Raw genomic sequence first — 9,545 nt, 5'->3', positions numbered from 1 at the left:
TAGCAATTCATAGTGCAAATTATGGGAATAAACTCACACAAAGCACAGAGAAAAGATCAGTCTTTTAATATCATTATGGGAAAAAACAAACAAAAAGAACCCAAGTAAAACATGTAATCCGTTCATACAAAAACAAAAAAGATACGAAGTCTCCCTCACAATAACATCTGCAACTAGAATCTGAGAGGAAATTAAAAAGATGTACAAAGAAATAAAACAAAAAGCGGAGGGCAAAACAAAAACAAAAAAAAACATTTGACCACATGCCAATCAGCCTCAAAGTCCCTATACAGTAGCTCAACACATCCGCTCCTCTTCGCTCACATGAGCAGTTAATAGTTGGGATGCACTGGCTACAGAAAGCACAAATCCGACTGTCTGATTGCCGGTCCTTCCCCCCCAGTTTCCCCCAAACAAAACCCTCCCTCCATGGCGAACTCGGGGGCTGGGATGGTTTCCGTCTGCTCAACACCTAGTATGGCCGTTCTCTTCTGTCGTCTCTACGGTCACCTCTGTAGGGGAAAAGACAAATGTGTCAGTTACAAGCTGAATGTTTTTAAAAAAGACCAACATCCCCCTTTTGTCATTGAATTAGCAGTCGTCATCTAAGCAAAGATGAGCCTTTGCCTTTTAAATCTGTAATGGAGAACATCATTTGCAGTCAAACAGCAAACTGTCCTTCCTCTCACAACCCTCGATTAACGCAGCACTTCACCTTCAGTGGGCAGCAATATCAATTTACAATGAAAGACCCTCAAAGGACACAAACACAGGAAGTGAAGGGTGTAGCATGAATAGTTAGATACCAGACACTTTTACAACTTGGCTTCCTAATAAGCAGGGAGTCAGAATGCCTCTTTTATTTAACAGCCTTGGTGCCAAGACGAATCCTGCAAATTTGGTATAAGTGAAAAAATGTAGTACTGTACTTTTCGGACTATAAGCCACTACTTTTTACCCCACGCTTCATGATGTGGCGTGTTCAAGGACCCAAATGCAGACTCCTTTTTTCCAGGTTTTTTTTTGTAATCTTGTTAGAGTTTTTTTGTGTGCGTGTTTTTGAGTGAGAGAAATAAATGTTTTGTAGAACAAGTTTTGTAGAACTGTTTAAAAAAAAAAAGAAGAAAAAAAAATATTGGAAAAACGAGTCTGCATTTGGGTCCTTGAACACACCACATCATGAACCGGGGCAAATCCGCCCTTGAGCTTGCGTTGTCCTCTTCATCTCATAGTAGTCCAGCCTTTCGGAACCCGTTGGTGATGGTGGATTCTTTCACACTGTTCCACGCTGTTAGGATCCACTGGCAGACTTGAGAAAAAGCTGCTCTTCTCATGCAGCGTGTCTACGTTGCTCATAGCTCTGAATAGCATTTACGGCTAACTGGCTTGGCCAGTTGCTGCTAGCACAACAGCTATTCAGAGCTATGAGCAACAACAGTTATTGCCTCATTGCTTTTCGTTTGGTAGCCGTGAGAGACCTTAGTCTGTAATGCAAGTATGTCTGCATGAAAAGATGTACAAAGATATATTATATATTCACTAATGCTAATCGCGGTTAGCATTTCCCCATTGGCCATAATGTTAAAATTAGCTTAGAAGCTAGCGACATGTTATGATGTTCATAGAAGACTACTTTAGTACTGTTAAAAGCATCTTGCTGTTCAATGGGGACACCTGCGGCTTATAGACCAGTGCGGCTTATCTGTGTACAAATTCTTTTTTCTTTTAAAAATCAGCTGGCACGGCCTATATACCTGTGCGCTCTATAGTCCGGAAAGTACGGTATATTCAATTTGGTCACGCTGAACAATAAATGTAAAGCAGATTTTAGTGTGTTGTTGATTGACACAGAACATTGAAAGTTACAATAGGAAAATATTCCTACGAGTATCCAGTTTACTATGAATGTATTTATGTAGTATGAAATTGGGAAAAAGCACATCTGTAACCAAAGACCAGATTCAGTATTTGTTCAACTCAGGCAGAATGCGCCCCTCTGTGGTCGTATAATCAAACTACATTAATAAAGACCCACAGATGTTGCCAAAGGACAACTTGCATGTAAACACAAAAAAATAAAACAAAGGATTTCACGAACCTTCCTCCCATTTTATAACCTCCTCCGAATCCACCACCTCCTCCCCCGTAGCCTCCACGGTCTCCCCCACGGTCTCCCCCACGGAACCCTCCACGACCTCTGAAGCCTCCACCTCTGTCACCGCCATAACCCCCTCTTCCTCCACGATCTGCAAACAATAACACGGGGACGATATTAGAGGGTAAAACAAAGCACTGGACAGACATGCTGGTGATATGTTAAACATGTGAATAAGCAAAGCAGCTTTTCTGGTATAAAATATAACTTACAAGTAATTTAGTTTTATTATAGTTTTATTATATTAAATCCTGCACGTTTTCAATGATATGAGCAGATAGTAGAGAAGCGCTGGGACAATGTGTTGTTATAGTTCTCACCTCCACCACCACCACCACCACCACCACCATCTCCTGGTTTTGGGGTGCCACACTTGTTACACTCTTGCCGCCGTGCAAAATTCATGTTGCCACAAGAGCTGAGGACAGAAATCAGACAGACTCATAAATACAAATTCTACTTCACAATGGGGCAAAATGAGCTCTTCTGATTTTTATAAATATCCCTAAAACGTACATAAAAAGCATACAAACCTGTTGGGACAGGGCCAGTCGCCTCCCTTGATGTCAAAGCTTGGTCCTCCTCCACCGCCACGACCTCTGAAACCTGAAAGCAACAAAACAATTGGTCAAAATCTAACAAGCACTTCCATTTTGAAACTAGAGATTTGACGATTTGAGCCCTGGATCAGCTCGATCAATGCCCACCTCCTCCGCCCCCTCCGCCTCCGCCCCCTCCGCCTCCACGTCCACCTCCTCCTCCTCTGCCGCCTCCTCCTCCGCCGCCTCCAATTCCACCTCCTCTCTGTGTAAACTCAGCTCTGCGGGTGGCAAATGATACTTTGATGGGTTTGCCACTGAACTCCTTGCCTGATATGAGAAGACAGCACATCACCAGTTAGAGCGACACCGACCGGTACGAGTGAACGATGAGACATTTCAAAAAGGCACGACTGTGGTCTTACCATCAAACCACTCAATAGCAGCTTTGGCAGAGGGCGGGTCATCAAATGACACTGTACATTCTCCCTTTGGCCGACCGGTGCCCTTGTCAGTGTAGATGTTGATCATCAGCAGGCCAGTTTTCTTGTTCACCTAAAACCACAAAATGAACACAGGATTCTGTGACACCCGTTGAGGCTCGATGCCGTAACTAAATCCTAATGTCACCGATTAAGAGTTAACTATCAAGTACCGAATTTTCATAATGACGCGACAACTTGCGTCGTTGATTTGCATTAATAAACAAATGTCACATTTAAGCAACAGACTAGAGAAATTAAAAAAGTAGTAGAACAGACATTGGCTGTCGAATGAAGCCTCCGCTGTCATGATGCACGTTTCTGTGTAATTGACAACATGAACGCATACCTTGATGATACCAATTTGCTTAAAGTAGTCGCCGATTTCCTGAACCGTGGCCTCTTCTGCCAGTCCCTGAACAAAAATGGTGTTGTTGTCAGAGTTGTCCAGATCACCAGCTGTGGAAGAGATCGACGGAGAGAAGACGGCAGCCCTTATTATATTGGAGAAAATATATTTGGACATCTACACTGTCCATCGCACAAAAACATCTGATAGCGTGTTAAGTGGGAGACTCACCTGGTTCATCCCTTGAGTCGAAGTCTCGAGAGCCTGTAAAACAGAGAACACTTGAGTACGCAATTTAAACCTGTTGCTCTGTTTCACACAAATCACTATTAACTTCATCCCTATCGATGCGTAATGATAAAGAAAATTTAACAATGTCCATGTTTACAGCTCTCTGATGGGTGTTTTCATACCGTTGCATCACATACCAACACCGTGCAACAAGAACAGAATTGTTCTGGATTTTTTTCGGGGAGGGGGGGGAGGGGGGTTTACACCAGAAATGAAAACAACCAAAAAGTCTCCAGCATTAGACTGTTTTCCTTCTTCGTCCTGGAATCACCTCTGTCTGTTTACTATCAGCCCTCGTCTTCATGCAACAATACCATTATTTTACTACTCAGGCTCCTTGTTCTTTACCATATCTGAAGTCTTTAAGAGAAGCGGTGGACTCCCTTTGGGATCTGGACATGAAAATGGTGGCATTCACCGAGTTTTTTTTTTTTTAATCCCCCTTTTCCTTTCGCTAACTCAAGTTCTTTCCTCCCCCACCGACACAGTTCTGATGCTCGTCACTTACCACCGTAATTTTTGTAGCCACCACGGTCACCACCTCTGCAGAGGAAAAATTGGAGATATGATGGATTTTTCCTTTGTCCCAACTGAGAGCTCAAAGCTCCCCTACATCCCCATCAGTATGCACTCCTGCCAGGGTGTGCGACTATGGTGGAAATGTCTCACACGAGGAATGCGTTAGTCGTAGACAATTAGAGATCAATTAACAGACGACTAGGCAGCTCTGATTGAACATCCAGGTATACGAGTGAAGACACATCTGGATCACCATTTACAATAAATTTGGAACTTTTTACATGACCAGATTGGATGATAAGAGCCAGAAAACCAGCTGTTTTATCTTATTTCTTTACATGAGAAGCCAAATTCGTGTGAAAAGCAACTGATAAGCAATCTTCCACTGAGTGAGTTTATGAGATCCTTTAACTGAGGTCCAAGTTTTAGTTCAATCACTCTGAACACCTGTAGTATAAAATGTAGATCCACGTTAACACAACACACATGTTCTGCATTGTCATATATACAACACTTGAATGAAACCTGTTGAATGTGAAGCAGCTGAAGCTGTGGCTCTGGGTCTACGGGCGTGTTTCAGTTGTTCAAAAACTATCAACCGGTCCTCGGAGCACAAGAAACCCCAAAATTAAGTTTCTGGCAATTGAAAAAGTAAAAAAAAACCAGGAAGGCACAAAAAGAAAAAAGTCCTTTTACATAAAAATATGTAGAATAAATACTAAAGTCTGCCTAAAAAGACAAATGTATAAAGCGTATATATTTGTGCCCTCCTCAGACACACGAGCAGATGGGCACCGTGGCCAGCATCTCTTCTAAACTGAGAAGCGCCACTTTTGCAGGTCCTAAAATGGGGAAAGTATCATCGTATGCATCCGAGTGTGGACAACAAGTTCTTCCATATACAGGAGAGTTCGTCACATCTTAATGGACAATGTGCTTGTTCTGTTTCGGTTAGAGCTTTTAAGTTCTTTCAATAAGCAAATATTTCACTTGATACTATACAGCCTCTAAAAATGACACATGGCGTCTCTTTAAAATCATGGACAAAACCTGTCACAATGTCTGGAATATGATGTGGTTGTATATCCGGGTCTGTGGGGCATAGGGTTGCAAAATTCTGGGAAACTTTCCATGGGAATCAACGGGTACAAAATGGAAATGAGGGTTCAGTTTAGGCTGAATTTACCAAATCATAAGTACACATCATCCATTAGTTTGTCAAATAAGACTAACAATGTGTCAAAAACATACAATGTGAAAGCCAACAGATGGTCTGTGTGATAAGTGAACAACCAATTCATAAAACAAATGTTTCACAATAAAGAACGAATGGAAATAAAGTAATTTAAACTAATCAAGTAGAACGCTCAATCAAGCTACAGCCCACACGGTAACGGCTAGCTAGAAGAAACTAGCAGAAGGCTTCATGAGGCTACCACCTGCTGGTTAACTGAAACAATATATATATATATATATATATATATATATAGCGCCCTTTGGCCCAGACAGCACAGGTTTAATCCCCATTTAATGAGATGCTGGCCAATTATCTGTACGTGTGGTGGAAGACTGTGCTGCTGAATTACTGATCAAAATTTCTAAATGCCAATCTCAACTTTCCTTGAAAATTGACCGTTGCAACACTATTTGGGCCGACATGCTCAGCCTCCATTCATTTATGTAAACCCCAATAACAACGAGTAGATTACAACTCATTCCTCAACCACCACTTATGTGTGATTACATATCACAACACCAGCACGTCGCCTGTGTAAAACCTTCAGGTGAATCCAGTTTTGAAAAAGGAAATCTAAAGACCCAGGCTCTTAAAGCCCAATGCAGAGGGGTGGTAAATATTATAGTGATGTTAACTGACAACTTTGATGAACCGGGTTTAAAAAATATATAAATAATTTGCTATCGTTTGGGGATCTGAAACAAAGCCAATGAGTGGTGAAAATAGTCTACTGGGATGGTTTGTAGTTGATGAGTGATGTGTTAAGTGACAAAAAGTCATGTCTCATATTTCACAGTGTATAGCGGTACCTTGGGGGCAGTGGCACTATGCAACTTACCCCATACCAGGAGGTCCTCCGCCACGGTCGTAGCCACCACTGCGGTCGTATCCTCCACTGCGGTCGTAGCTACCGCGGTCATAGCCGCCACGGCCTCGGCCTCTGAAGCCTCCGCCTCCTTCGGAACGATCCCCTTGGTCACGTCCAAACCGCCCACCCTGACCACCTTCCTCACCTGGTGTACAGAAAGATTCATTGAGTGATTATCCAACCAGACAGAGTGTGGGCTATATTTATTCAAATGCATTTTATCTTCACCTTCACTCCATCTTCCATAGCTGGCACCGCCGCCATCGCCGCTACTAGCACCACCGCCGCTACCAGCACCACCGCCGCTACCACCCCGTGGCCCCTGGCCACCATACGAGCTCTGCTGTCCGTAGCTGTCGCCTCCTTGACCCTGGCTAGCATAGGAACCTTGCTGCCCCTGAGAAGAAGACGACTTGTCTCCATACCTTGAAAGGGTTTTTAGCAAAAAACATTACAATTAGCACCACAGAGATGCCAAATATTTGAATCCATCAATGAGATGTTTCATCAAGTGGCTAAGACAAGCAGTTGTAAATTGAAAGTGAAACAGAGCATTATAAAAATCGTTAATAAAGTTAAACTTAATTGCAAAAGTGTATATACTGGTTTAATAGGCTGGCATTTCAGCTTCAAATGTGTAACATTATACTGTATAGTTTCATATTAAATAGTTAAATGACGCACCGGCTGTACTACGGTGTCATTTTTAGAATATTTTACATCTTAGCTAACCAAGTCATTTAGAGGCAAAGACAGCGAGACTCTTGCGTCACAAATGACAGAACTGATAAAACTTAAAGAGGCCTCTGAAAAATGCGATAGTAGTGTCTTACCCAGATGATGCCTGTCCGTAATTCTCATAGCTTTGTGGCGCAGACTGGCTATAACCCTCTGTCGAAAGAAAATTCACACAATTGCAATTCACAAAATTACATCAAAATGTATTGTTTAATTTCTCCAAGAAAAACACTTTGTTTTGGAGGCAATGATCTCACAGCTAGGTTAGTCTAATTCTAATGAAAACTAAGTTCAGAGAATTTAACCATTTAGACAGTCATCAGTGCAATGTACCAGTCATTTCTGTAAATGAATTTCTTCTACTGAATACGCCGCATACTATACCTTGTGTTGCTGCTGCTGCTGCTGCTGCTGGTGGTGGTGGTGGTGGTGCTGGTGGCTGTCCATAACCACTGTAACTCTGTCCCCCATAAGAGCCACTGCCATTTCCTTGTCCATAACCCTGCACAACAGAAAGTTCGATGGGTTATAATCAGCACGTTAAAACCGATTTATAACTCTTGCAGCAAACAGTCTGATAGTAAAAAGGGTCTCACCTGTCCACTCTGCTGACCGGCATATGACCCGTAGCTACAAACGGATGATAAAAGACGTTAACTTCTGGTTTTAGGTGCATTCAAAAACTCAGGAGCCTTTCGTTTTCATGAGTTAGGCTTTGAATACTAATGAGTTCAGTCATTTGTTTCTACATAGAAAATGTAATGCTGGTTTTACATTAGCTCAACGTACCTTTGTGAGCCACCGTAGCCTGAATCTGAAAGGGAAATAAAACAATGGTATAACGTTATTAAAGCGTCACCGGAGGACTTATTGTTTTAGAAAAATATAAAAAGTAATAGCAAAGTGACAAACGCTATGTAGCACTACTAACGTGAGCTTGGAAGTAAATAGGGCGGTTATGTTACCAACAGGCCTGTCACCACGCCAATCCAAGGGGAAAAAATGGCGGTCAATGTGGTACAGGCTTGGGCTAACACTTGAAGCGAGACAAACAACCATGGAGTTGTAAATGTAGTTCAATGCTCGGCCCAGTCTGATTTAAAACAAGCGGTTAGATGAGACATTGTGAACTTTATAAGAGAAGTACATTCACCCAAGTGCCCTTAATGCTTCTCGTTTAGCAGTGAAACAATAGCGTCGGGATAAACAAAGACACACTCACGTGACGCTCGCTAGCAGATACAGAGCTAACAGCTAGCTCAAGCTAGCTAGCCCCGACAAGGCCCTGCTCAGGAAGTGGTGTTGCCTTATAATATTACTGACCTCAAGGCACAGTCATGGGTACATTAGTAAAGTGTGATTACAAATCAAACACCGTACTGAGAAAACGGGGGAAAGTTTACTCAAACACCCCGTAAAGTTATTTTTGTTCTCCTATTGAAAGATGAGCCATTTTCCAGGAGATAGACGGAGCCCATTTTTCTGGCCTCGCGGTCGTCCAATAATTTAGCTCCAATGCTATTTGACTTACTTTACATTATCTAGCTACGAAAAAAAAGCATTAAAGTACATGTTGACTTACCAGTGGCCATTCTGTGACGTTGTATATGTAGTTAAAAATACAATGGAATCTGTTTATTCTGACTAGTTGCTAAAAACCCTGGTTGACATCTACGCAGCGCCACAGAATTGTGCTGTACACTGCGACACTTCCCCCTTATGCAGCTTCTTCTTCTCCCTGTTTGGACAGACTGCTCGTATTCAAAGATAAATAATAACACCGCCGCCTACTGTTGAAAGGCTACAATACAATACACCATGGCCTAGAACTGCAGTTTGCGTGCTCTGTTATTAGTTTAAAAAAGATTAAACAGACCGAATTAATGTTCATGTTTGATGGTATCTTAAACAAAGCTCACTCCAAAATACACAATAACAATAAAGGGATTAAGGAGCATATTGGTTAAATGTTAGCCCACAATTAACATTGATAAATATTAAATGTAGCTACAAGGCAGAATGAAAGTCATTGTGCATACTTCCTTCAGCTCCAAGGACATTTAATTGAAACGTAATCAGTCATCATTAGCAATAGTAGTTCCACCTGTGCTCTTCTTGCTATATTAGTTCCACATTTTGCTGTTCTTGCTATGAAAGGTTTATGGACACGTATTGATTGTACTGTAAAGTCTGTCTTTATGGACAACGTGCCTCATGCAAGAACCAATCGTACAAACAGATTTGTTCTTAAGTGGCTCATAGTGACTGATTTGATTCATAGTGATTTGGGAGGAATTGTCCCATTCACTTATTTTCTCTTAATTTGAACTTCGTCTCGATGCAAACACAATCTCGACCTGTCGTAGG

The 9,545-nt window shown here is 41.9% G+C and overlaps 1 protein-coding gene across 1 annotated transcript; it reads right to left on the bottom strand.

Moving 5' to 3' along the window:
- Positions 1-49: 49 nt before the first annotated feature.
- taf15 (TAF15 RNA polymerase II, TATA box binding protein (TBP)-associated factor) lies at positions 50-8,895 on the bottom strand. Its single transcript, XM_079271883.1, has 16 exons — positions 8,761-8,895; positions 7,968-7,992; positions 7,775-7,808; positions 7,563-7,680; positions 7,274-7,331; positions 6,669-6,865; positions 6,411-6,585; positions 4,325-4,359; positions 3,757-3,789; positions 3,526-3,635; positions 3,120-3,249; positions 2,908-3,024; positions 2,689-2,761; positions 2,476-2,573; positions 2,099-2,246; positions 50-512 (listed from the first exon to the last, which is right to left on the bottom strand). Exons 1-16 carry the CDS (start codon positions 8,768-8,770, stop codon positions 473-475), a joined length of 1,401 nt encoding a protein of 466 aa, XP_079128009.1. The 5' UTR covers positions 8,771-8,895; the 3' UTR covers positions 50-472.
- Positions 8,896-9,545: the final 650 nt, after the last annotated feature.

This window comes from Melanostigma gelatinosum (assembly GCF_949748355.1).
Source record: "Melanostigma gelatinosum genome assembly, chromosome: 7".
NCBI classification, from domain to species: domain Eukaryota; kingdom Metazoa; phylum Chordata; class Actinopteri; order Perciformes; family Zoarcidae; genus Melanostigma; species Melanostigma gelatinosum.
The sequence above is the reverse complement of the archived record's forward strand: the minus strand, read 5'-3'. Positions and strand labels throughout refer to the sequence as shown.

Excerpts from the sequence above, each read along its gene's own strand:
- taf15 (XM_079271883.1), bottom strand. Across the intron at positions 7,809-7,967 it reads GGCTACGGTGGCTCACAAAG|CTACGGGTCATATGCCGGTC; the intron begins GTACGTTGAGCT and ends ATCCGTTTGTAG. Across the intron at positions 3,790-4,324 it reads TGGCTACAAAAATTACGGTG|GCTCTCGAGACTTCGACTCA; the intron begins GTAAGTGACGAG and ends TCTGTTTTACAG.